We start from the raw sequence: 27,458 nt of genomic DNA, 5'->3' as shown, positions 1-27,458 counted from the left end.
TATGGGAATAGTTTTAAAAGCTCTGGAACTCTTTGCTGGAAGATGTAGTATTCAGCCAGTGTTTTCTGGTGCTGTTCATTGCCCCTTAAGAATTTACGGCTTGGTAGTCTGACTCCACTCTGCTATTACATACATACATTTTATTGTAATTTGTAATTGCTTTTGAAGAACGTCTTTTTGTCATGTTATGTTATTTAGTATTTTATGTTTTTATTGTAACCCCATCCCCCCCAAAATGAATCGCATAGGTTTGTTTAATACAGTCTTTCCCGATCATCAAGCCGATCAATCCATAGACTGGTGGGGTGTGTCCATCTACCAGCAGGTGGAGATAGAGAGCAATCTTTTGCCTCCCTATATGTGGTCATGTGCTGCCGGAAATTCCTCAGTATGTTCTCTATCTCAGCAGGTGTGTGGTCACACAGCAGTAGCTCTGGCTAGGTCTCCAAGCCTAATTGTTTAGGTTTTGTTGAGTACCTGGGGTTGAGGGCTCTTCGTGAGCAAGTGCAAACCTGGTGGTGCCAGGTCCCTCCTTTTCTCCCCCTCCCGCTGGCTCCGTTAAACAAAAAAAAAACAACATTTTTTTTAACGTTCAAAAAGGACGTCCAATCGCAGCTGCTCACTGGAACAAGTCGTCGCTGCTCGGAGCAAGAAGCAGGTAATTTTTACCTTTTACTAGCGGGCAGGGGGTTCAGAAACAACTTATTAAAATCTTACTCTTGTTATGTGCATTTATGAAATATTTAATATAAGTTGCACACAGTTTTCTTTAAAATAATAAGCATGAGCTTGAGGGAACATTCATGGGCAAATCTCAGTTTTTGCCACTAGATGGTGCCCTATGCTTTTGGATTATATACAGAACAGAAAAGTTTGTAATAATTTGTATGTCAAATGCAGTGGTGTTATTAGTAACCATTTCAAATATTATTGATTTTAATGGATTTTTCTTTTCAAATTTTATAAAGATTGAAGAAGTTCTGCTGATTTAGATGTCATGCTATAAAGATGTATTTAAGACCTGTTGGATCTGTAATGGGCTGCTGATTGTCTAGACTAATTACAATATTTGTAGATTTTGCTGTAGTACAGTGTTTTCTCAACCTTGGCCTAGAGCCTTTGGAATATCCAAAGTGAATAACAAGTATGTTATTTATTTGCATTAGTAGAGCCAGAACCAGGGTGAGAAGCACTTCGGTGGCGGTAAAATGTTATTTTAATGTAATGATATTAATATTTTACAAAAAGCAATACGTTCTTGGAGTGGTGGGGAAATTGAATGATGCTTTTTCCTAGTCTTCTTTCCCATATCTTCCCATGACTGTTAAACATGGAATAGTTTTGTCTTTTGAAAATTCAAAAGATGAGGTTCTTTGAGACAATACCTTTCTTGGTTTGAAGTCATTTAGGAAATAATGAATTTTTGTGCATTTTTTAGTATGCAGAGATATTTGCATATAAGGTCTTCTGCTTTTTGGCAAGTTTGTGTGTTAGGCAAAGCTTGTACTGTTTCCAAACTGCATCTACGGTGTTGTGTCCATTGACCGGTGGATGGAAACAGAGGAAAAAAACATGCTGCATGTTTTGCCAAGTAAGGGCACTGTGCATCCTTAAATACTTGATATGTTCTCTGTCTCCAGAGGATGGCGATGGTTGGACCATGCAACTCCTGGATTAGTTACTGAAGCAGCTTCTGACCCATCTGGAGAACTGAGAATCGAGTTGAGCTCTTGAAGTGTTAAGCTCTAAATCAAAAGCAAAAGGACATATAGCAAATTTAGGGCCCAGTTTACTAAGCCACGCTATAGGCACGTTAGCGTTTTTAATGTTCATTAACCATGTACGCACCTATAATATCCCTGTAGGCGCCTACATGGTTAGCACGCTCGCCAGTTGTAGGCGCATTAAAAATGCTAACTCACCTTAGTAAACATGGCCCTTAATTTGATCTGGAATAGGATGATACTTGGAGGACTCCAAGTTCTCCCCTTCTCTTGTAAACTGCTGTATTTTTTTCTTCCCTTAAAAGGGGTTTAAATAATTAGATGGGAAGTCGTGTGCTGTGGATAGTTTCTGGACTGTCATCTTTTACTCTTTACTACCCAGCACCATTGAGCTGCTCCTGCTGTTTCAGGCTCAGCCTCCTTGGAAGAAGAACACCAATAAAAGAGCAGGAAGTGCTCTACATGAGGAACTATGTGAATCTTGAAAATTTGGACTGAGGGCTTGTCTGGTATATTGTATTTTTTGAGCTTTATCTATTTTATGTTAAGGAAATATAGTTTTATTCATACGAAAATAACAATAGCCATACTGGTTCAGACCAGTGGTCTTTCTAGCCCAGTATCCTGCTTCCAACAGTGGCCAAGCCAGGTCACAAGTACCTGGCAAAAACCCAATTAGTAGCAGCATTCCATGCTACCAATCCCAGGGCAAGCAGTGGCTTTCCCCATGTTCATCTCAATAACAGACTATGGACTTTTCCTCCAAGAATTTGTCCAAACCTCTTTTAAACCCAGATATGCTAACCGCTGTTACTACATCCTCTGGCAGCAAGTTTCAGAACTTAAACTATTCTTTGAGTGAAAAAATACTTCCTCCTATTTGTTTTGAAAGTATTTTATTCTTTTGTTAATCTCGGTCTGGAGAACGGTAGTGTGGAAAAATCTTATTTTAGAAGAAGTTGAAGGAGGAGGTTATTGGTCAAAAAACCTCCTCCATAAAATTTTAGCTAATAGTAACTCTTGTAAGAATCCAGTTGTGACTATGAGCTTATGAACTCTTATCTGATGGGTGCCACTCTTTCACCCTGTGGTTTTCTTCAGGAGTTTTGGCACCATTTATGCTCAACATCAAATGATAAATTCTGAAAATAATCAAAAAAATCATTCTCCAAGAACAAACAGGACTTAGATTTTCACATATGGGTTACATTTCCAATGGAGCCCCAGTGCGGATGCCACCCAGAGTTCCTATCACTTTAAGAAGCTATTGGTAGGTCCACGACTTCCTGCCCGTCGGAGTCACACAGAACCACCAGTCTTTTTTTTTCTCTGCTGAGCTGACAAGACTTGTTCCCTCTTGTCCTTTGATTTTCCATAGGTTTCTTGCCTTTTTAGTTTTTCTCTGTGCCTCCCTGCAATACTTTATGCCCTATTTTCAGAGTAGTTGGCTGTTCTTGCCCCTCCCTACCCCTTTCTTTATTTTTTTGGCATTTTAATTTTATTTCTTTTTTTACTTCTTGAGGTCGTTCAGGCCTGGGCTCCCAGTCGGGTCTGTTTTTATTTTTCCTTTCCTGCACCCTGGAGTCATTTTCATTTAACTGCAGTTATCTTCCCCATGATGTCCCAGAAACCTCCCAGTGGTTTCAAGATGTGTACTTATGGGATAGACGAGTGTCTGAGAAAGAACCACGATTCTCTAACTTGTCCTCTTTGTTCCCAAATACTGAATTGTAGCTACGTAATGCAGAAGAGGACTGTAAAATCCAAAGAGATGATCCGAGAGAGGCTCTTTGCCCTCCAGAAGTCCGATTTCTTGACATCAGCATTCAGTGCATCGGTTCTTACGGCCTCCGGAGCTGCTCTGGACACTGGCAACACAGGAGGTCTCTGCCGGCCTCAACATTAAGCACTGATAACAGGCCTGCAGGTCCGAGTTCATTTGGACCCGATACTGAAGTGCCTGGATTCAGTAACGTCCTCTTTGGCACCAGCGGACCTCAATGCCAGGCAACAATTGATGGCAAAGAAGCATAGGTTCTCTTTGACCAACGGTGCCAGGAGCTCCGGGGTGTCAACGCCGTGACGACCTCTCCCCTTCGTGGTAGCGGTGCCGACTTGCCAGTCTCCCTTCGGCTGGGACCCCACACTTGATTTGATACTAGTGAGGATGATAAAATAAGGGTTCTGAACAAGTGAATAAGGGTTAAGAGTTAAAAGCTGCATCAAAAAGTTGGGCTTTTAGCTTAGATTTGAAGACTGCCAGAAATGGAGCTTGACGTACCTGCTCAGGAAGTCTATTCCAGGCATAAGGTGCAGCAAGATAAAAGGAACGGAGTCTGGAGTTCGCAGTGGAGGAGAAGGATGCAGATTATGATTGTCATAACCAAACTCTGTAAGCCACATTGAGCCTGTAAATAGGTGGGAAAATGTGGGATACAAATGCAATAAATAAATAAATAAAAATAAGAGAGATTTACCCAGTGAACGGAGTTCCCTGGGAGGAATGTAGGGAGAGATGAGAGTGGAGAGATACTGAGGAGCTGCAGAGTGAATGCACTTTTAGGTCAATAAGAGGAGTTTGAACTGTATGCGGAAACGGTTAGGAAGCCAGTGAAGTGACTTGAGGAGAGGGCTAATATGAGCATAACGACACTGTCGGAATATTAGTCGTGCAGCAGAATTTTGAACAGATTGAAGAGGAGAGAGATGGCTAAGTGGGAGACCTGTGAGAAGCAAGTTGCAATAGTCTAAGCGAGAGGTGATAAGAGTGTGGATGAGGGTTCTGGTAGTGTGCTCAGAAAGGAAAGGGCGAATTTTGCTGATATTATAGAGAAAGAAACGACAGGTTTTAGCAGTCTGCTGAATATGTGCAGAGAAGGAGTGGGAGGAGTCGAAGATGACCCCAAGGTTACAAGCTGATGAGACAGGAAGGATGAGATTGTTATCCACAGAAATAGAGAATGGGGGAGGAGGAGAGGTTGGTTTAAGGGGAAAGATGAGAAGCTCAGTCTTGGTCATGTTTAGTTTCAGATGGCGCTGAGACATCCAGGCAGCAATGTCAGACAGGCAGGCTGATACTTTGGCCTGGATTTCTGCTGAGATTTCTGATGTGGAGAGGTAGATCTGGGAGTCATCAGCGTAAAGATGATATTGAAAACCATGGGATGAGATCAGAGTACCAAGGGAAGAAGTATAGATGGAGAAAAGAAGCGGTCCCAGGAAAGATCCCTGAGGTACACCAACTGACAGTGGGATAGAAGTAGAGGAGGATCCACTAAAGTATACACTAAAGGTACACTGGGAGAGATAAGAAGAAAACCAGGAAAGAACAGAGCCCTGAAATCCAAGTGAGGAAAGCGTATCAAGGAGTAGGCTGTGATCAACGGTGTCAAAAGCAGCAGATAGATCGAGAAGGATGAGGATAGAATAGAGACCTTTGGATCTGGCCAGGAACAGATCATTGGAGACTTTAGCAAGCGCTATTTCAGTTGAATGAAGGGGGCGAAAGCCAGATTGAAGTGGATCAAGAATAGCTTGAGATGAAAGACAGTCAAGGCAACGGCAGTGAACAGCACATTCAAGTATCTTGGATAGGAAAGGGAGGAGGGAGATGGGGCGATAGCTGGAAGGACAGGTAGGGTCCAATGAAGGGTTTTTAAGGAGTGGTGTGACTACAGCATGTTTGAAGGCATCAGGAACAGTCGCAGTGGACAGTGAAATATTGAATATATGACAGATAAACGGGATGACAGTAGGAGATATAGTGTTAAGTAGATGGGTGGGAATAGGATCAGAGGAACAGGTAGTTAGTTTTGAGGAGGAAAGAAGATGTGTAGTTTCCTCTTCAGTGATTTCAGAAAAGGAGACAGAGGTTGGAGCGTTGAGAGAATGAACTAAGGGAAGGAGAGTTGGAGGTGACCTGGTTGAGAATTCAAGTTTAATCTTGTGAACCTTATCATGAAAGAACTCAGCCAGAATCTGGGGAGAAAGTGAAGGGGCGTTGGAGGTGAAGGCACTTTGAGGAGAGAGTTCAGTGTGGCAAAGAGACGTTGAGGGTTTGAGCCAAGAGAATTTGCCAACTGGATGTAATAGTCCTGTTTGGCAAGTAAAAGAGCAGACTGGAAGGAGGTCAGCAAGAATTTGAAATGTATGAAGTCGGCATGGGATTTAAGCCAAAGGCGTTCGGCAGAGCGGGCACAGGAATGTAGGTAGCGGATTCTAGAGGTCAGCCAAGGCTGGGGTTTGGTACATTTTACAGAACGGGAAATGGGAGGAGCGAGAGTATCCAGAGCAGAGGACAGAATAGTATTATAGGAAGAGACAGCCTTATTGACAGACTTGGATAACATAGTGGTAGAGAGGAGATTTGAAACATTGGAGGACAGAGTAGAAGGGTCAATAGCCTGAAGATTCCTAAATGTATTGGTTAAGATTGGACGGGACTGGGGAGGAGGGGTGTTTTAAGTGTGAAAGACCTAGAACAGATTGTGAAGGATCTCGGTGACTCTAAGGGCCAGTGCCTCCCGGAGGACAGGTCCAAATTTGTGTGACCGGTGGGACTTAGACCTAACTTTAGGGATACACATCATTAGCGTCCAGGTTGCGGGGCCTCTTTTCAGAGAGCAAGGTCTTCTCAGAGACCTCAGCCCTTTCGAGGTGACAGACGAGCCTTCCTTTCCGGTAACAGAAACCAGCCTGCAGCCAGGTCCGCCCAATGATGGGGCCCTGGTCCATCTCTAGCCGGTTATTGGGGGCAGACTGTCTCTGTTCCTGGTGGAGTGGACCAGGGTAACATCCGACGGATGGGTCTTGGAGGTTATCAGAGACGGCTACAAGTTGGAATTGGCTCGTCCGAGAGTAGACTCGTTTCTGGAATCTCCTTGCAAATCTCCCGCCAAGGTGCGGGCAGTTCGTCACACCCTCCTCAACTTACAATGACTGGGAGCCGTCCAGCCTGTACCCTCAGCAGAAAGAGGGTGCGGCCGCTACTCCGTTTATTTTGTGGTGCCAAAAAAGGGCAGTTCTTGGCGACCCGTCCTAGATCCGCCATTCTAGAACCTTAATCTAGCTCTCAAAGCGCTTCAGCGTCCTCCTTTCGAACCCTTATCGGGGTTTACGGTTAAGGTTCTTACCTCGAAGGCGGGCAATTTTCCTAGTAGCCATTACTTCGACTCGGAGAATTTCAGAGTTGCAAGCTCTTTCTTGCAGAGACCCCTTCCTGCGTTTTACAGAGGTGGGAGTATCAATTAGGACAGTTCCTTAGTTTTTGCCCATGGTGGTTTCTCGTTGCCGTTTGGGGCAGTCTCTGCATTTGCTGACTTTTTGCCGGGAAGATTACCCCGAGCAATTCCGGGCTCTTCGCTGCCTCAACGTGAGACAGGCTCTTCTCAGGTATTTGAAGGTGACAAATTTTGTCTTTCTGACCATCTCTTTGTCCTATTTGGAGGCAGTAAGAAGGGTCATATGGCTTCCAAGGCCAACATAGCCCGTTGGGTGCTGGAGGCCATCATTTTGCCTACGTGGCATTGGGCAAGCAAGCCCCTGCGCAAATCCGTGTATGCGAGCTCAGGCTTCCTCCTATGCAGAGTCCCGTTTGGTTTCTCTGGAAGATATCTGCAGAGCCGCTATATGGGCTTCGGTCCATTCGTTCACTCGTCGTTATCGGGTGGATGTGGCAGCTCGTCAGGAAGCGGTGTTTTCTGCGGAGTTGGGGGTGTCCCGCCCTACTTGAGGACTGCTTGGGTACATCCCACAAGTCTCTGGATTGATCTGTGGGACGCTATGGAAGGAAAAATTAATTCTTACCTGATAATTTTCTTTCCATTAGTCCCAACAGATAATCTAGAGGCCCCCCCTGGATTTACTGTCTGCGGTTTTGTTTTGGTTGGTCAGTTTTTTTCGGGTTTTGTTGTTCTGAATGTTCCTTCGTTTGATTAAATAATAAAAACAAATACATTTGGAAGTGGTGGAAGTATGTTGGGCATTTGGTCTGACAATGTCAGGAGAGTTTTCTATTGTTTCCATTCCACTGCTTTGGTATCGTTCATACTGAGGTTTACTTGGCTGCACAGGTCCACATATAGCAAACCACGGAGGTTCTCTCTATCTCCACATGCTGGTAGAGGGACACAACCCACAAGTCTCTGGATTGATCTGTTGGGACTAATGGAAAGAAGATTATCAGGTAAGAATTGCAAGAGTTGCAAGATCCGAGACAGCATGGTTTTACCAAAGGGAAATCGTGCCAAACGAATCTCATTGACTTCTTTGATTGGGTGACCGGAGAATGGAACCGTGGACATACTATAGACGCAATCTACTTAGATTTCAGCAAGGCTTTTGACACGGTTCCCCACTGGAGGCTCTTAAATAAACTGGATGGGCTGAAGGTAGGACCCAAAGTGGTGAATTGGATTAGGAACTGGTTGACGGACAGGCGCCAGAGGGTTGTGCTGAAAGGAGTTCGCTCGGAGGAGGAAAAGGTGAGTAGTGGAGTGCCTCAGGGATCGGTGCTGGGGCCGATTCTGTTCAATATATTTGTGAGTGACATTGCCGAAGGGTTAGAAGGTAAAGTTTGTCTTTTTGCGGATAATACTAAGATTTGTAACACAGTGGACACCCCGGAGGGAGTGGAAAACATGAAAAAGGATCTGAGGAAGCTAGAAGAATGGTCTAAGGTTTGGCAATTAAAATTCAATGCGAAAAAATGCAAAGTGATGCACTTAGGGAGTAGAAATCCAAGAGAGGCGTATGTGTTAGGCGGTGAGAGTCTGCTAGATACGGATGGGGAGAGGGATCTTGGGGTTGATAGTATCTTAGAATCTGAAGGCGATGAAACAGTGTGACAAGGCGGTGGCCGTAGCTAGAAGGTTACTAGGCTGTATCGAGAGAGGTGTGACCAGCAGAAGAAAAGAGGTGTTGATGCCCCTGTACAAGTCATTGGTGAGGCCCCACCTGGAGTATTGTGTTCAGTTTTGGAGGCCATATCTTGCTAAGGATGTAAAAAGAATTGAAGCGGTGCAAAGAAAAGCTACGAGGATGGTATGGGATTTGCGCTACAAGACGTATGAGGAGAGACTTGCGGACCTGAACATGTATACCCTGGAGGAAAGGAGAAACAGGGGTGATATGATACAGATGTTCAAATATTTGAAAGGTATTAATCCGCAAACAAACCTTTTCCAGAGATGGGAAGGCGGTAGAACGAGAGGGCATGAAATGAGATTGAAGGGGGGCAGACTGAAGAAGAATGTCAGGAAGTATTTTTTTCACGGAGAGGGTGGTGGATACTTGGAATGCCCTCCCGCGGGAGGTGGTGGAGATGAAAACGGTAACGGAATTCAAACATGCGTGGGATAAACATAAAGGAATTCTGTGCAGAAGGAATGGATCCTCAGGAGCTTAGCCTAGAATGGGTGGCAAAGCTGGTGGTTGAGAGGCGGGGCTAGTGCTGGGCAAACTTATACGGTCTGTGCCGGGGCTGGTGGTTGGGAGGCGGGACTAGTGCTGGGCAGACTTATACGGTCTGTGCCGGGGCTGGTTGTTGGGCGGCGGGGATAGTGCTGGGCAGACTTATACGGTCTGTGCCAGAGCCGGTGGTGGAAGGCAGGGATAGTGTACATAAGTACATAAGTAATGCCATACTGGGAAAAGACCAAGGGTCTGTGGCGGGGCTGGTGGTTGGGTGGCGGGGATAGTGCTGGGCAGACTTATAGGGTCTGTGCCAGAGCTGGTGGTGGGAGGCAGGACTGGTAGTTGGGAGGCGGGGATAGTGCTGGGCAGACTTACATGGTCTCTGCCAGAGCTGGTGGTTGGGAGGCGGGGATAGGGCTGGCCAGACTTATACGGTCTGTGCACTGAAGAGGACAGTACAAATAAAAAAGTAGCACATATGAATTTATCTTCTTGGGCAGACTGGATGGACCGTGCAGGTCTTTTTCTGCCGTCATCTACTATGTTTACTATGAATTAATTTTTCCTTTATGTGTTATTTTAGTCACTTAATGTGTATGTTGCCACATATGCTTATGAATGACTTATAAAATCAACTGCCTGAACGTATGTACCATAAGATGATAGCATGAACAGGGGTGGAATTTTTGTAAAATATAGAAGTATGCATGTAGATGATAAATAACTAATTTATGAGCATACTTGAAAAATATTGGTTTAGACATTTCTACCAGCCTAGGGAATGCGTTATGCCACTTAGGCTAATATTTTATAAAGACAAGAAGGCACCTGCTTGTCTTTATAAAATAGACTTAGCATAGGCACCTTAAAATGTATTTTAGCTAAGCATCCCCTTAAAATTTATCTTCTTGGGAACTGCCAACTTTTAGGTGGGAAGGAGGTGCATAAACAGTGATATTCTAGTCCGCACGTAAATGACTTCTTATAGAATACTGCCACACCTAGATTTATTCATGGACTTGTGTAAGTTATGCATTCCACCCATGCTCACGCCCACCAGCAAAATATGTGCCTTCAAGGCTTGACATATACTTTTCCACTAGTTGGTCTTCCGTAAGAGGTCATGTGTGCAAATGACTAGAATACTGTCATTTATGTGCCCTTTTCTGCCTATAGAAATACCCCAAGAGGTAAGCTAGTGGTGAAACTCTGCAAAACTTAATTGGTTGAGGATAATACCTTTTTTTTCTGTGTCTTAAAAAGATCCATCTTAAAAAGTATTTAGCAAATGTAGAGGCCATTTTACTAAGCTGCGGTAAGCGCTAGATCATTCTTACCACAGCTTTAAATAGCTTTCCATGGGACATGCTCAAGCATCCTGTAGAAAGTTCAAAAACTGCAAGCACTAACCACATGCTAAATGTTTGTTGGAGGGGGCATGTCTGGGGGCAGAGATTCTGTCGCTAATTGGTTAGCATGTCTGCATTACCGCACGCTAACTGGTTAGCGCAGGATTACCGCATGAGCCCTTACTGACTACAAAATAGGTGTCATTAAGTGCTACAAAATAGGTGTCATTAAGTTCTCCTGTGGCAATTCTTTTTAATGGCCACACGCTAATGGCAACATTAGTACATGGCCATTAATAGAAAAAATAGAAAATTGGCCACACTCTGGCTGCAGTAAAAATGGCTATAGCATGTGGGGAAAAACCCGTTTAAGGAGCACTAAGGCCACTTTTTTACTGCTGCTAGTAAAAGGACTCCTTATCTCTTTTGCCAAACATTTTTAAAGGATTGTAAAGTGGAAAATTAGAGCTGGATGTTGTAACCCACTGTCTTATATATCTTTGTTATATTTCGTAATAATTTATTTGCTTATTTTAGTTGATTACATTGTATTTTTGTTCTTAGATCAGATTCTATGAAGTTATACAGCCACTGCGAAAAGAAATAATTGATCTTCAAATGAAAAGGAACAACTTAGCGGAAGAGTTACACAGCTACCAACAGCAGTTAAAGACTCTGATGGGGGTCTGTATTAACTGTATACATTCATTTTTTATTTATGTCTTCACTATGAAGTATTCACATCGATCACTTCAAAGGGATTCACAATATAAGTAATACATAAACAACTCAAAATAAGTTAAGCCAAAACAGCATATACATTTTAATATAACTTTGAATGTAGTATAGAAATGGTTTCAGCTAGAAGGAAACAAAAGAACAATCCCAATAAATGCCAGGGAAAATAACTATGCCTTTAACTAGATATAACATGTTCATTTCCTCACAGGCCTCTGCTCCAAAAAATCTGCAATATTGACTTGATGACTCTCATTTTCTGTGGGGGAGCAGTCCATTTAGTGAATAAAGCAGCCTTTTCAGTAAAACGAGAAGTTTTGTTTTATTTTACTTTTTTTATTCAAAGGAGGAGCTATCACTAATACTGAGACAACTATAATAAGAAGAACAACCTCTAAGCCTTTGCCCAGGAGCAAGAGTTAGCCCAAGACTGATACCAATTGAGCAACCTAAAACTAGCTCATTTGTTAGAGTAAAGCATTGTAAACGATGGCATAACCAGTCTTTCAGGGAATGTTCAGTCATCTCTTCCAGTGGCAAGAAGGATAGCGTATTTCATCAAATATAGGCCTTTGATAACAAAGGACAAATGGGTGTTTAAAAAATCAGGGATATTGCCTACATTTCTCTCAGATCCTATTAGATCATCCTATCTTTACTTAGGTTTTGGGCCTATTTCAGCAAGAGATAAAACTTCTCCTGTAGAAAAAAAAACCCTGTGGAACAGGTTACAGAGCTGGAAAACAATAAGAGCTTTATTCAAGTTATTTCTTAATTCTAATGAGTTTGAAAGATATGAGGCTGATCTTGGTACTGAGCAACCTGAAGAAATGTCTGTTTCTAGAAAAATTCTAGATTATATGCTACCTGGATCTCAAGGATGCATATTCTCACACTTGCTTGGCTGATTTCATCTTGCTTGTTGATGGAGAAAGTGAAGTTGGTTATCCATAATGGGAATTCTTTGTAGACGTCAGGATAAATGAGACACACATACCCATCCTATTTCATGGGGAGTTAACTCCTAAGTTCTGCACTACACTGAGGGATGCTGAGATAGGGGCAGAGCATGAGAAGTCCTCTGCAAAGCAGAGAGGGAGTAGGGAAAGTAGGCTCTTTCCAATCAGTGAGAGAGACGTATAAATGAAAAAAGCAGTTTTTTGTTAACATAAAAAAATGACTCAACACAGCCGTGTTTCAACGCTGAGGCGCCTTCCTCAGGAGTCTATAAAATTAAATATAAATAAGAAAAAGATAATAAGCACATATAAGAACAACATGACAATAATCCAAAATGAGAACAACATGGAAATAATTCAAAATGAACAAAATTAAAAAACGAACAAGGTTACTGTATAAAATACTGTATAAAAACATGCCAAGATGTATATATGACATAAATAAACCAACAGAAAGATGCATATACATGCTTGTATTGAAATAAAATGAAGTACAAACTTCTTAAACAGAGCATTACTAGTATGAATACTATAAAAACCAATAAAATGTAAACATACATTGTTTCCAAAAAGAATATGTGTATTGTATACACATATATGAAATACCAAAATAATGACAAAGCATACAGGTAAGAACAGACATAAAATTATACAAATTAAAATGTGTGTGGGGTGTAAAGGTGTTTGAATATTTACTGTACATATATTTTAAAAAGGATATATTTTTACATATATATAAGATGCTAAAATAAAGACAATCATGCTGTACATTTTAACTGTGTGTATATGTGTGTGTGTGTGTGTGTGTGTGTGTGTGTGTGTGTATATATATATATATATATATATATATATATATATATATATATAATCAAAAAACAAAGGAAACCAAATATTAAAATTGCTGATAAAGGTCATATATATATATATTAAAACGCAACCCATATAGAAAAGTGTACCGGTAGTATGGGAATGTTTGTATTGATAGAACCAGGAACAAGACTTTTGAGATTGTTGATGAAAAACATAAAAACACGCAGACAGTATCTCAAAGCAACACTAACCTTATGATGTGGTGTGATGTTGAGTACCAACTAATCATATATATACCAACCAATATATGGTACAGTGGGACTACAGCCCTCTGGAAGAGAAAATACGTTAAAAGGCTGTGGGACAGAATAATAATCAAACGTGGGTGAGGTAAAAATATATATAAAAAAACTATGCAAACCCATGCGATGTGAATGTATCTTGACTATTTCAACAAGCTGGGCGTGTAGGTTCAAATATTGCCGAAAGATCTGTAAGTACTAATCTAAAGTGAACAGCGTTATAGTTCTGTAAAAACAGAATAATTTTGAAGGTAGAGGGAAAAGTTTGGTAAGGTAAAACAGCAGTGTATAAAAACTATTCCAACGCTAACGGTGTAAAAAAGCCAGGGCTCTTCTAGCAAGGCTGCGAGTACACAGTTAAACATAACTGAGCAATCTACATGTGCTAAACAGCACTGCGATTCTGTGTTTATAAATGAGAAGACACCACTATCTGGATAAAGCGACTTCTGTAGACGGAAAATACAGTCTCAGTGATGCATCAAGAAAATTCACACAACGCGTCTGTTGTTTAAATGCCCATAAAACGCGCCAAAAATCCACAAGAGTGCTATTGCGCATGTGCATGAATGTACAAACACAAAACAGTAAACTTTTCAAGAAAAAAGATTGTGCTCAAAAAGTACGTGAATGATGGCATAAGTTGTGTATGGAGAGGTGAAATAATAAAAAGCAAATAAAAACCTGCCAAGGAGGACAGCATGCATATTCATGACATATCATGAATATTCCTAACGACACTCCGGAGCAGCCTCCATTATAAATCTAAATACTCTTCACTGGGAAGGTGAGTGGACAAAATGATCGCATTGATAGTAAACACGGAGAAATATTTAAAACAAACACTGTGACATATTTGAGTGAGAGCTTCTATACGGAGCTGTATAATAAAAAAAAAAAAAAATACGGAAAAGGAAAGAGAGATGCTCATTCGCAAGTACTACAGGTCCAAAAGGAGCGGTGAAATCTAAGTACTTTCCCTCATTGAAACCTTGTCCGATTGTGGAGATATTGCGTATTTTCAAAGCACTTAGACTTACAAAGTTACATTGTAATCTATGGAACTTTGTAAGGCTAAGTGCTTTGAAAATGAGCCCCTAATAGTGAAAACATAAAAATGGATGCTGGATATACATAAGGTTATCGCTGCAGCACTAATGAGGACACTGCAAAGTTATGGACGTGTCAGGTAGAGATAATATATATAAATATATTGGTGCAAGAAAAAAAATATAAAAAGGTATAAAAAGGGGAAATAATATATTTCTTCTAATTATGTTACTGATGATATGTATTTCTCCTAAGTGGCCAGCAGATGACGATTGTTTTCTTTAAAGCTGTACCAGAAGTGACAGTTTGTTTTTTTCTTTTTCCCGCCTAACTGTGAGGTAATTAGTCAGTCTCAGTTTGGAAGTAGAGGGGGAAAGACCACTCTGCTGAGACCCAGTGATCAGTTATAGTCTGTAACTGGTGAGCTGCTATATTTCCTGTACTTTCTAGTCACTATTTAGGTAGTCATAAAATGTTTAGTTTATAATTAATCCAATTTCAGCTACCTTTTATTGTGTGCTGTTTTCCCCATCTGTTTTATAGTTCACTGTTCAATACTTTATGAAAATAAACATAATTGTTTATTTGCTCTGCTTGTTTGGACTGACTAAGAATACTGGTGGTTTGGGTCTGTGGGTGCTTTCTGGGAATTGTGGGACCCTCTGAGAATGTGGCCTCCAGTAACCCAGAAATCACTAGGGATAATTTGAAAGCGAGAGACTCACCCAGAGGCGGTTGTGACCCAGTTGCTGGAAGGAAGGTACTATTGTACAGCACAAGCGGCAGGTGTAGGCAGACCTGAGCAGCTTTCCTGGGGACAGACACTCCAGGTGGCCCGCAGGGTTAGCCCCAGGTGGGTGACTAGTCATTTCGTAACACCACTGTTGGAGATCTGATGCTGGGTTTGGTAGACATTGTATGATCTTGTATGGCATTTGTTTTTATATATTTCTGTCTAGAGTTATGAAGATGAAAGAAGAAGTCGTTCAGATCTTGAGGTTAGGTGTCAGCGTTTGACACTGGAACTAGCAGATACAAAACAATTGATTCAGCGAGGTGACTACAAACAGGAAAACTATGATAAAGTGAAAATGTAAGTATATGCTTCCTAAGACATCCCTGCTTCTCACCTAGACTGATGGGTGGGCATGCCATGCTAGAAATATTTATGTACAAATTAGCGCTGTCTATTTAATGCATTAATAGCACGATTAACGTGTTGAATAATTCACATTAAAATTTTTAACAAATTAAAGCTGTCATACCTCCCCCATTAGCTAGCACCTGTTCTTACCTCTGCTAGCACGGCACTCCAGCGGCCGCCTTCTCTATGGGTCCTTCTCCCGGCTCCTCACCGCTTCAATGAAAATAGTGCTGCTTCTCACCCTGCCTGCAGGTCTATGTGAGCTCCTTCAGGGCCTGATTTACTAAGGCTGTTTTTTGTCTTCTTTGTCAAGGGAAGAAGTAAGCTTAGTAAATCAGGCCCTTAATGCATCATTGAATGCTACTGGCAGTAATACACCCAGTCATCTCTCAGCCCACTCTCTTCACTCCACAACCCAAATCGTCACCCACACTTACTCTCTCTCTCTCCCGATCCTGTCATCACTCTCCATGTCCTGTGGTCACCCAGTCTCTTTTATAGCTCATTTATTATTATTATTATTATTATTATTATTATTATGTATTGCATTTGTACCCCACATTATCCCACCTATTTGCAGGCTCAATGTGGCTTACAGAGTGTTGTTATGACATAGTCATGACAGAATCTTAGATACAATCAGTAATAATCAGAAGATATATGAAGGAGTAGAGAAGTAAGTGTTAGGATGGTTTAAGAGGTGTATTTTAATACTTGAGTGGGATGGGTAGAGAATTGAGTTGTTAAGGGTTCTTTTTGTAGGCTGTGTTGAAGAGATGTGTCTTCAAAGATTTGCAGAAGTTGGTTAGTTTGTCCATGGTTTTCAAGGCTGTGGGTAGTGCGTTCCATAGCTGTGTACTTCTTATCGAGAAGGTAGTGGCGTATGCCTGCTTATATTTAAGTCCATTACAGCTGGGGAAGTTCAGGTTGAGGAATTTGCGGGCTGATCTTTTGGCATTTCTGGGTGGCAGGTCCACTAGGTTTAACATGTAGAGTGGGGCATCTGCGTGTATGATTTTGTGTACGGTCGTACAGATCTTAAACTCAATGCGTTCCTTGAGATGGAGCCAGTGTAGTTTCTCTCTTAAGGGTTTCACACTTTTGTATTTAGTTTTTCCAAATACGAGTGGCTGCGGTATTCTGAGCTGTTTGGAGTTTTTTAATAGTCTGCTCTCTGCAGCCAGCGTACAGAGTGTTACAGTAGTCCAGGTGACTTACTACCATTGACTGTACCAGGGTGCGTAAGATGTTTCTCGGGAAGAAAGGTTTCACTCTTTTGAGTTTCCACATCGCGTAGAACATCTTTTTTGTCGTGTTCTTCACGTGGGTATCAAGTGTGAGGTTTCGGTCGATAGTAACTTCAGAGTTTCTGAAATGGGAAGAGTGCAGTATGGTGTGGTTATGGTGGAGTAGTTGTTTGTGTTGTACAGGGAGGTGAGTACTAGGCATTGAGTTTTTTCTGCATTGAGTTTTAGCTGGAATGAGTGCATGATTTGGAGGCTTTGGTTGATCTCGTTGGTGATTTCGTTAAGGTCATGTTTGAACGGGATGTAGATCGTGACGTCGTCTGCATATATGTATGGGTTAAGGTTTTGATTAGCTAAAAGTTTGGCTAATGGTATCATCATTAGGTTGAAGAGATTTGGTGAGAGGGGGGATCCTTGTGGCACTCTGCATTCTGGTATCCACGGAGGTGATCTTTCATCGTTCGTTGTTACTTTGTAAGATCTGGTGGTAAGAAATCCCTTGAACCATTTGAGAACTGGACCTCCGACTTCGAAGTATTCTAGTATATGAAGTAATATTCCATGATCAACCATGTCGAAGGCGCTAGACATGTCAAATTGTAATAGGAGTATGTTCTTACCGTTTGCAATTGTTTTTTTGAATGAATTCATTGCAGACACTAATACAGTTTCAGTGGTATGATTTGATCGGAATCCTGATTGGGACTCATGTAGAATTGAGTGTTTAGTTAGGTATTCAGTAAGTTGTTTCGTCACTATGCCCTCCATCAGTTTGGTTATGAGCGGAATGGATGCGACTGGGCGATAATTGGTTAGGTCCATTGTATTTTTCTTGGCATCTTTTGGCAGCGGGGTGAGTAGGATGTTTCCTTTATCCGTGGGGAAAAGCCCGTTTTGGAGTCTGTGGTTTACCTGGTTCTTGAGGTCTTTTTCAATTGTTTAGGGGCGGCTCTTATTAGGCTAGTGGGGCAAATGTCCAATCTGCATTGAGACTTGGCGTATTTTCTAAGCCATTGTGACAGTTCATCTACTGAGATCTTGTTGAAGTTGATCCATAGTCGATCAGCTGGGTATTCCCCAGGTTTTGGATCTAGGCATTCAAGGATGGTTGTGTAGTCGATGGTTTTAGTGGGTATCATGCGTCGGAGCTTTGTAATTTTTTCGATGAATTATTTCGCTAGGTCGGTAGCGGATGGGGTGTCTGTGTTATTGGAGGTAACCGGTGTAGTGTTTAGGAGTTTATTTGCGAGTGAGAAGAGTTTGTGTTTATCCTTGTAATTTGGTCCTGTTATGGTTTTGTAGTATGTTCTTTTGGTTTGTCTGATGCTGTATTTGTATTTTCTTTGTAGCTGTTTCCAGTCTTTGAGAGTATGTTCATCTTTTTTCTTGCAGAAGGCAAAAGTAGAGACTAATAGACGATTCACCACTGGAGACGTGAGTCCAACAGTCTTTATTATATCAGAGATAACGACCCGACACAGGCCGTGTTTCGACGCTAAAAAGCGTCTGCATCAGGGGTCAATAAATACACCAAGTAATGAATGCAAAACGAAGAGTCCTACTTGTATATGTGTTGTCAACTCACTGATCACGTAGCACCAAACAGAATATGCTGGATACAAACTATCAGAGCAAAATACTTGGTGTATTTATTGACCCCTGATGCAGACGCTTTTTAGCGTCGAAACACGGCCTGTGTCGGGTCGTTATCTCTGATATAATAAAGACTGTTGGACTCACGTCTCCAGTGGTGAATCGTCTATTAGTCTCTACTTTTGCCTTCTGTGATTCGTCATCGTAGAGAACTTTTCCTGTTCTATATTTTGCATCTTTTTTCTTGCTCCATGCTCTTTCTAGTCTTCTGACTTGTGTTTTGAGTTCTTTCAATTCTTCATTAAACCAAGGTATTGAGTTTTTTCTCTTTGAGGTTCTAGTTTGGAGTGGTGCTATATTGTCTAGTACCCTGATGGCGAACCTATGACACGTGTGTCAGTACTGACACGCGTAGCCATTTTCGATGACACGCGGCCGCTTGTGGCCGCATACAGAGAAGCAGCGGCGTTCTTTGCTGACACCCGGGGCGGATCGCCGATGCGCGCCCCCACCCCCCCAGTGCATGTTTACCCGCTGGGGGGGGGGGTGCCGTGCGCGCTCCTATTGGCGCCCTCCGAGTCCTCTACTCGTTCCCTCCCTGCTGCTCCCTCTGCCCCGGCTCCTGCACGGCCGTTAGGGGATCTTTGACCTCACTTCCGGCCGGCGGAGCAGAGAGCAGTGGAATGCCGTGGGGGACGCATCTCTGGGGGCCCTGTGATCGCCATTACCAGCAACCACATAACCACAGCAACCATCATCCAATCTACTGTTCTGGGGTATCGTGGATTTCTAATTAACCATCATTACTGAGATAGGTGAGGGGGAGGCTGGGAGAGGCGAGGGCATGTGCTATGGGTGCCGTTTCCCGCCATTAGAAATAGCGGCAGCCATCTTAATTTACAAAGGTGGTCAGTTAGGCTAGTTAACCCCTAATTGCCTGCAGGGCTAACAGGCTATCTATAATTCTATCTTCTGTCACTGCCCCCTGATGGAGAACCCAAAAAATAAAAAACCAAGGTTAAGTAAAGGAAGTGGTAGTAGCAGTAGCCGACCCTTTCAAGAGACATGGACCGAGATGTATGGCATTATAGAAAAAAATGGCAGATCATTTTGCGTTCTATGTACTGAAACGGTAGTAAGCAGAACGTGGAATATAAATAGACTTTTTGAAACTAATCATTCCCAGCTCTTGAAAAAAAGTGAGGATGAAAGGAAGGAATACATTTCCAGGCAGCTACACTTTTATAAGAGCCAATCTAATTCCATCCTTAAATTTGTAAAAGGTTCTACAAATTTAACATCTGCAAGTTTGAGCATTGCTCACTCCATAGCTCAGCATGGAAAAGCACTCAGTGAGGGAGAATTTATTAAAGAAACTCTCCTAAGATGTGCACCAGTTCTATTTCACAATATGCAGAATGAAGATGCAATTATTAAGAGAATATCTGAGTTACCAGGAAATTTGGAGTGCCTGGATCCGATTACCAGACACTTTTAGCACCCTGAAAAATATAGCAATGGCTTTACTCACAATGTTTCCCTCTGCATACTTTTGTGAAACCTTATTCTCAGCGTTAAATAATATCAAAACCAACAAAAGAAACAGATTGACAGAAAAAGTTAGTAGCACTTGCTTGGGCTTGAAGTGTACAAAATACCAACCTTCAATTGAAGATTTAGCCAATGAAATTCAGCAACAAAAAAGTCACTAATAGGCAGGTTAGTTAAAGAATTCCCCCTCCCCCTCACTTACCTTAGTTTACGTAACCCCACACAAGTTAAATAATATCAAGACCAACAAAAGAAACTGACTGACAGATGAACAAAGAAGTCACTAAGCAGGTAAGTTAAATAATTAGTTTTTGGTTTATTAAATACAGTTATATATTACAATTATACATTTTTGTTATTTAAACTATAAATATCGCAAAATTATGGGTTTTTTTCTCGAAGTGACACACCACCCGAGTTATGCTCGGTTTTTTGGCGAATTTTGACACACCAAGCTCAAAAGGTTGCCCATCACTGGTCTAGTACTACTTTGCATCTATTGGCCCATTCTTGTAGAAATTGGGGAGAGTCTGTGGGTGTTGCCCATTCGGCCGTGTAAACTTGTTGCCAGAATATTAGAGGGTCTATTTTGCCTCTAGTAGTATAAGTTCTTTTTTCTTGTTTTTGTTGTGGCTCTTTTGTTTTCCAGGAGAGGGAAGTTTTTGCTTTGTAGTGATCGGACCATGGTGTGGGTGTCCATTTTGTGTCTGTGATTGTGAGGGTAGGTTCTGAAGAGAATTTGTGAGTTGTTATATCTAATGTATGTCCTTTTTTGTGGGTGGGTTGCATGTTTGGCCAGTGGAGCTCCCAGAGTTGGAGGAATTCTTTGCATTAGTGTACATTGCATATGTTGCTTATTTCATCTCATGAGTCTCCCTCCTCCTTATATCAGCCACCCTTAGCCCTATTCCTCATCCCAAGTGCAGCAGAATGCCTTTTTGTTTTTGGGGGGGGGGGGGGGGCAAACTCCACTCTAGCTCTGCTAACAATCCTTCCCTACCATCCCATAGTTCCTCCTCGCATGGTATCCAGCATCTCTTTCTCTCCCTCAATTCCCCCATGGTCTCCAGCATCTCTGTCTTCCATCTCAGACACCCCCCCCCCCCCCCGCCATTGTCTTCAGCATCTCTCAAGCTCCCCCCATGGTGCCCAGGATATCTCAACCCCCCCCCCCCCCCACCATGGTCTCTAGCAGCTTTCTCCTCCGTCTCTCCCCCCCCCCCCAACCTACCCCTCCAGCATCTCTTTCGCTTCTTTTTTACTTCACCACTGATGGTGTCCAGCTTTCCTTCCCCCCTTCAGCATCTCTCTCTTTCTGTAACGCCTCACCACTGTCAGGCATTTATTTCCATACCTTATTTTTCTGGGGCAGCGTCTTTATCAGCTGCATAAGTGTTATTGTTTTACCGACTGATGTGGGACCTTGAGCATATGTGCATATTCAAAGCCTTACGGCTTCTGATGTCTCTTATGCAGCTGATAGTCATTGCCCTGGGGGAGCAAGGTAAGGGAATAAACACCTTGCAGCAAAAGAGGTAGAGAAGAAAATTTTTGGGGTGCCCATTGCATCTGTGGCTCTCCCTGTTCCAGTGCCTATGCCTTACCTCATGTAGCCCTCAGTACCCCAGGAGGGAAATCAGCAACCCCCCCCCCAGCCTGTATATCAGAAAGCCAGACTGCTTTCCTCTGTCCTCCCCGCTTGCCCCTCTGCAGCCTTGTACCTCAGCCAGGCAGCCACCCACTTCATGGGACGACTTCCCTATGAAGAAAGACTAAGGAGGCTAGGGCTTTTCAGCTTGGAGAAGAGACGGCTGAGGGGAGACATGATAGAGATATATAAAATAATGAGTGGAGTGGAACAGGTGGATGTGAAGCGTCTGTTCACACTTTCCAAAAATACTAGGACTAGGGGGCATGCGATGAAACTACAGTATAGTAAATTTAAAACAAATAGAAGAAACATTTTCTTCACCCAACGCGTAACTAAACTCTGGAATTCGTTGCCGGAGAACGTAGTGAAGGCGGTTACCTTGGCAGAGTTTTAAAAGGGTTTGGACGGTTTCCTAAAGGACAAGTCCATAGATCGCTACTAAATGGACTTGGGAAAAATCCACAGTTTCGGGAATAACATGTATAAAATGTTTGTACGTTTGAGTAGCTTGCCAGGTGCCCTTGACCTGGATTGGCCGCTGTCGGGGACAGGAAGGTGGAGCTCGATGGACCTTTTGTCTTTTCCCAGTGTGGCATTACTTATGTACCCCCTCTGCAGTCTTATACCCCAGCCAGCCAGCCACTCACCCCTTCCTAACCTTGTAACCCAGCCAGCCAGCCAGCCATTCCCCTCCACAGTTTTGTACTCCAGCCTGTCAGCCATCCACCCTCCTCTCAGTCTTGTACCTCAGCCAGCCACCCTCCCCAGTCTTGTACCCCACCTAGCCTGGCATCAACCACCACCCACTCCAACCCCCACCTTCTCTATCCCCAGCCAGGCAGTCGGCTTCCTCATACTTTCCAAATAACCCTCTGAGCTATCTGTTTCCTTGCTGTCTGTGGCTGCCGTCAGTAACAAGAACTTCTGCACATCACGCAGATCTTATGAGTCTGAGCCACCTACTGAAGGAACTCTCACACTGGCCTTGTGAGATTTGAGACCAATGCGAGAGTTCCTGCATTGCGCAGCACAGAGAAGAAGCATTTCCTGCTGCGGCTGAGCCAAAAATGCTTTTCAACCTGTAAAAATATCCCAGACACCATGGACAGATTTCTAGGCACCATGGCAAGCTGGTGTCTGGGATTTCTTGAGATCTCTGTTACTACATTTGAAGCTTCAATAAAGACCTTCTTTAAATTAAAAAAAACAAAAAAGCAAACTGATTAGGCCCTTAATGCATTTATCAATTGTAATAATTGTTTTAGGGAACGAGATGCTCTTGACTGTGAAATTTCAGATCTCAGAAGGAGATTTGAAATATTAGAGGCTTCACATGCTGCACAAGCCAAAGAGAGAAATGACTTGCTGAAAGAGGTGAGTATAAACCAAATATCTTTTCATATACCTAGTTGACTTTATGAATCTAGTATTTTGAAAGTTGGGCACCTGTTTTATGCAAATTGTTCTTGTGTCACAAAACTATCTGTCAGTGGATGAATTTAGTCTCGAATGTTGAGAAAAGGTTGTTTGATCCTTTCCAGAAAGATCAGCTACCTTTTTTTCTTAGATTCTTTGAAATTTTCCTTTGATCATGGCATGATTGCTTCCCATTAACTAAAGTAGTGAAGATCACACGCAAAACATTTTGGACCTTTTATATAAGACAGACTGCTTAAATTCAGTTATGTAGATGTAGTCTGCATGGTGGTGTATTTGTTCCAAAAGGACAAGCAAAGTAGTATATCCTCACAAGTGAGGGATGCCATCCAATGGAACCTGACATGGGAAAAGTTTTCCTTCCTGGAGGCAAACCTAGCCAGTCATGGGAAAATTTTGCCTTCCTGGAGGCAAACCAGGCAGTCAGATTTTCAGGATCACCACAATGAATATATATGAAATAAATCTACATATTTTGGAGATCCATTGTATGCAAATGTATCTTGTGCATATTCATTGAGGCAATCCTGAAAATCAGAATGGCTAGGTGTGCCTCCTGGAGAGTTGAGAAGCACTGACCATAATCATGAAGCCTCAAAACATTCTAAGTGCTAGCTTAATACACATTGCAGTTTCCATGGCAATGAAGAGTAGATGAAAGAGCATTTTGGTTTCAGTAAGTCTCATTCAGGTGTATCAACATAAACATAGATTCAATGGACTCAAAAGCAGCAATGGATGCTGGAGATGTGTTGAAATCAAGGAGACTTTGTTCTCCCTTGGTATCAAGTAGAGATGGACTCCATTGGGATTGAGCATCCACAGAGGCCTACCCGAAGGAGATTTATTTATTTATGTCATTTATATTCCGCATTAGCCCGAGTAGAACTTAGGTTAAATGTAGCTTACATAACAATTAGAAAAGCATGAGGATTTGTCTCTCTGTGCTGTTTCCAAGAACATTTCTGTTTCTGACAAAAAACTCTAGGGGGTTACTTTTTTTTTTTCTGCCTAACCCTGTAGATTTTTTTTTTAGTAGGCAGATAAAGACCATATGGCCTCTCCAGTCTGCCCATCCATGCCATCTACTCTCCCTATGTACTTGTCCCAAGCTCTCTTGAATTCAGATACTGTTTTCATCATCACCACTTCCACTGGGAGGCTGTTCCACGAATTCATCACTCTTACCATTAAGAAGTATTTCCTCAGATTACAAGGCTATCCACTTTCACCTTCATCCTATGCCCCCTTGTTCCAGAACTTTTTTTCAATTGAAAGAGACTTGCCTCCTGTGCATTTATGCTGTGTAGTTATTTAAATGTATCCATCATATCTCCCCTTTTCCACCTTTCTTCCATAAGTACATAAGTATTGCCATACTGGGACAGACCAAAGGTCCATCAAACTCAGCATCCTATTTCCAACAGTGGTCAATCCAGGTCACAAATACCTGGCAAGATCCTCAAAAAAGTACAAAATATTTTATGCTGCTTATCCCAGAAATATTTTCCCCAACTCCAATTTAATAATGGTCTATGGACTTTTCCTTTAGGAAGCCGCCCAAACCTTTTTTTTTTAAACTCTGCTAAGCTAACCGCCGTTACTACATTTTCTGGCAACGAATTCCAGAGTTGAATTACATGTTGAGTGAAGATAAATATTCTCCAATTCGTTTTAAATTTACTACTTTGTAGCTTCATCGCATGCCCCCTAGTCCTAGTATTTTTGGAAAGCGTAAAGAGACGCTTCACTTCTACCTCTTCCACTCCACTCATTATTTTATAGACCTCTATCATATCTCCCCTCAGCCACCTTTTCTCCAAGTAGAACAGCCCTAGCCGCTTTAGCCTTTCCTCATAGGGAAGTCGTCCCATCCCCTTTATCATTTTCGTTGCCCTTCTCTGCACCTTTTCTAATTCCACTATTATCTTTTTGAGATACGGCGACCAGAATTGAACACAATATTCGAGGTGCGGTAGTACCATGGTGCAATAAGGCATTATAACATCCTCATTTTTGTTTTCCATTCCTTTCCTAATAATACCTAACATTCTATTTGCTTTCTTAACCGCAGCAGCACACTAAGCAGAAGATTTCAATGTATCATCAACGACGACACTTAGATCCCTTTCTTGGTCTGTGACTCCTAACGTGGAACCTTGCATGACTTATCTATAATTCAGGTTCCTCTTTCCCACATGCACCACTTTGCACTTGTGCACATTAAACGTCATCTATCATTTAGACGCCCAGTCTCGTAAGATCCTCTTGTAATTTTTTACAATCCTCCCGCGATTTAACGACTTTGAATAACTTTGTGTCATTAGCAAATTTAATTACCTCACTAGTTACTCCCATCTCTAGGTCATTTATAAATATGTTAAAAAGCAGCGGTCCCAGCACAGACCCCTGGGAACCACACTAACTACCCTTCTCCATTGAGAATACTGACCATTTAACCCTACTCCATGTTTTCTATCTTTTAACCAGTTTTTAATCCACAACATGAGTCTCTAATTTCCTCTGGAGTCTTTCATGAGGTACTTTGTCAAACGTCTTATGAAAATCCAGATACACAATATCAACCGGCTCACCTTTATCCTCGTTTGTTCACCCCTTGATAGAAATGTATTAGATTGGTGAGGCAAGATTTCCCTTCACGGAATCCATGTTGACTTTGTCTCATTAATCCATGCTTTTGAATATGCTCTGTAATTTTGTTCTTTATAATAGTCTCTACCATTTTGGCCAGCACTGATGTCAGACTCACCAGTCTATTTCCTCGTATCTCTTCTGTATTAAAATTGGTGTTACGTTGGCCACCCTCCAATCTTCCAGTACGATGCTCGATTTTAAGGATGAATTTATTTATTTATTTAGATTTTGCTCACACCTTTTTCAGTAGTAGCTCAAGGTGAGTTACATTCAGGTACTCTGGATATTTCTCTGTCCTAGGAGGGCTCACAATCTAAGTTTGTACCTGAGGCAATGGAGGGTTAAGTGACTTGCCCAAGATCACAAGGAGCAGCAGTGGGATTTGAACTGGCCACCTCTGGATTGCAAGACCGGTCCTCTAACCACTAGGCCACTCCTCCACATCTATATATATAAAAGGCAAGACCAACGTTCTATGAAGCCTCCAGCCGGAAGTGTGAAGCGCCAGAGATATCCGGTTTCCCCATGAGTGAAGGAAAACAGCACAGCACGAAATCTCACACAGTGAAGGACTCAGAGGGAGGAGGGGAGAGAGATGCCCTCACTCGCTCTGTAACAAAAACATAGAACAGCAGGAAACTTAACACTGAAGGACTGGAGTCGGAGTGGGGAGGGGGAGGGAGAGAGGGCAGGGATACACACTCCCACATGCATACTCTGAAGAAAACCTTGCTAGCCCCCGTTTCATTTGCATCAGAAACGGGGCTCTTTTACTAGTATTACATATTACTAACAGTAACCCAATAACTCTGCAAGTTCATTTTTCAGTTCTATCAGTACTCTGGGATGAATACTATCCGGTCCAGGAGATTTGCTACTCTTCAGTTTATAGAAATGCCCCATTACATCCTCCAGGTTTACAGAGAATTCATTAAGTTTCTCCGACTCAGCTTCGAATACCATGTCTGGCACCGGTATCCCACCCAAATCTTCCTCGGTGAAGTCCGAAGCAAAGAATTCATTTAATCTCTCCGCTATGGCTTTGGCTTCCCTGATCGCCCCTTTTACTCCTTGATCATCTAGCGGTCCAACCGATTCTTTTGCCAGCTTCCTGCTTTTAATATACCTAAAAAATTTTTTACTATGTGTTTTGGCCTCCAACGTAATCTTTTTTTTCGAAGTCTCTCTTAGCCCTCCTTATCAGCGCTTTGCATTTGACTTGACATTCCTTATGCTGTTTCTAATTATTTTCAGTCGGTTCCTTCTTCCATTTTCTGAAGGATTTTCTTGTAGCTCTATAATAGCTACCTTCACCTCACTTTTTAACCGTGCTGGCTGTCGTTTGGTCTTCCATCCTCCTGTTTTAATACGCGGAATATATTTAGCTTGGGCTTCCAGAATGGTGTTTTTGAACAGCATCCACGCCTGGTGTAAATATTTGACCCTCGCAGCCGCTCCTCTAAGTTTTTTTTTTTCACCGTTCTTCTCATTTTATCATAGTCTCCTTTTTTAAAGTTAAACGCTAACGTATTTGATTTCCTAAGTATACTTACTTCAAAGCTAATATCTAATCCGATCATATTATGATCACTGTTATCAAGCGGCCCCAGCACCATTACCTCCCACACCAGATCATGCGCTCCACTAAGAACTAGGTCTAGAATTTTTCCTTCTGTCGTCGGCTCCTGTACCAGCTGCTCCATAAAGCAGTCCTTGATTTCATCAAGGAATTTTACCTCCCTAGTATGCCCCGATGTTACATTTACGCAGTCAATATCGGGGTAATTGAAATCACCCATTATTATTGTGTTGGCCAGTTTGTTTGCGTCCCTAAT

At 42.2% G+C, this 27,458-nt stretch overlaps 1 protein-coding gene across 4 annotated transcripts in view; it reads left to right on the top strand.

The window, feature by feature from the left end:
* Positions 1–27,458, top strand: part of PIBF1 (progesterone immunomodulatory binding factor 1) — a 245,362-nt gene that overhangs the window by 30,412 nt on the left and 187,492 nt on the right. For all 4 annotated transcript variants that reach the window (XM_030200619.1, XM_030200618.1, XM_030200616.1 and 1 more), the window contains exons 5-7: positions 11,051–11,170; positions 15,305–15,438; positions 22,797–22,905. In XM_030200619.1, coding sequence (XP_030056479.1) covers positions 11,051–11,170; positions 15,305–15,438; positions 22,797–22,905 — 363 coding nt within the window. The remainder of the gene's footprint in view (positions 1–11,050; positions 11,171–15,304; positions 15,439–22,796; positions 22,906–27,458) is intronic.

The sequence above is a fragment of the Microcaecilia unicolor genome, chromosome 4 (genome assembly GCF_901765095.1).
Source record: "Microcaecilia unicolor chromosome 4, aMicUni1.1, whole genome shotgun sequence".
Classification (NCBI taxonomy): Eukaryota; Metazoa; Chordata; class Amphibia; order Gymnophiona; family Siphonopidae; genus Microcaecilia; species Microcaecilia unicolor.
The sequence above is the reverse complement of the archived record's forward strand: the minus strand, read 5'-3'. Positions and strand labels throughout refer to the sequence as shown.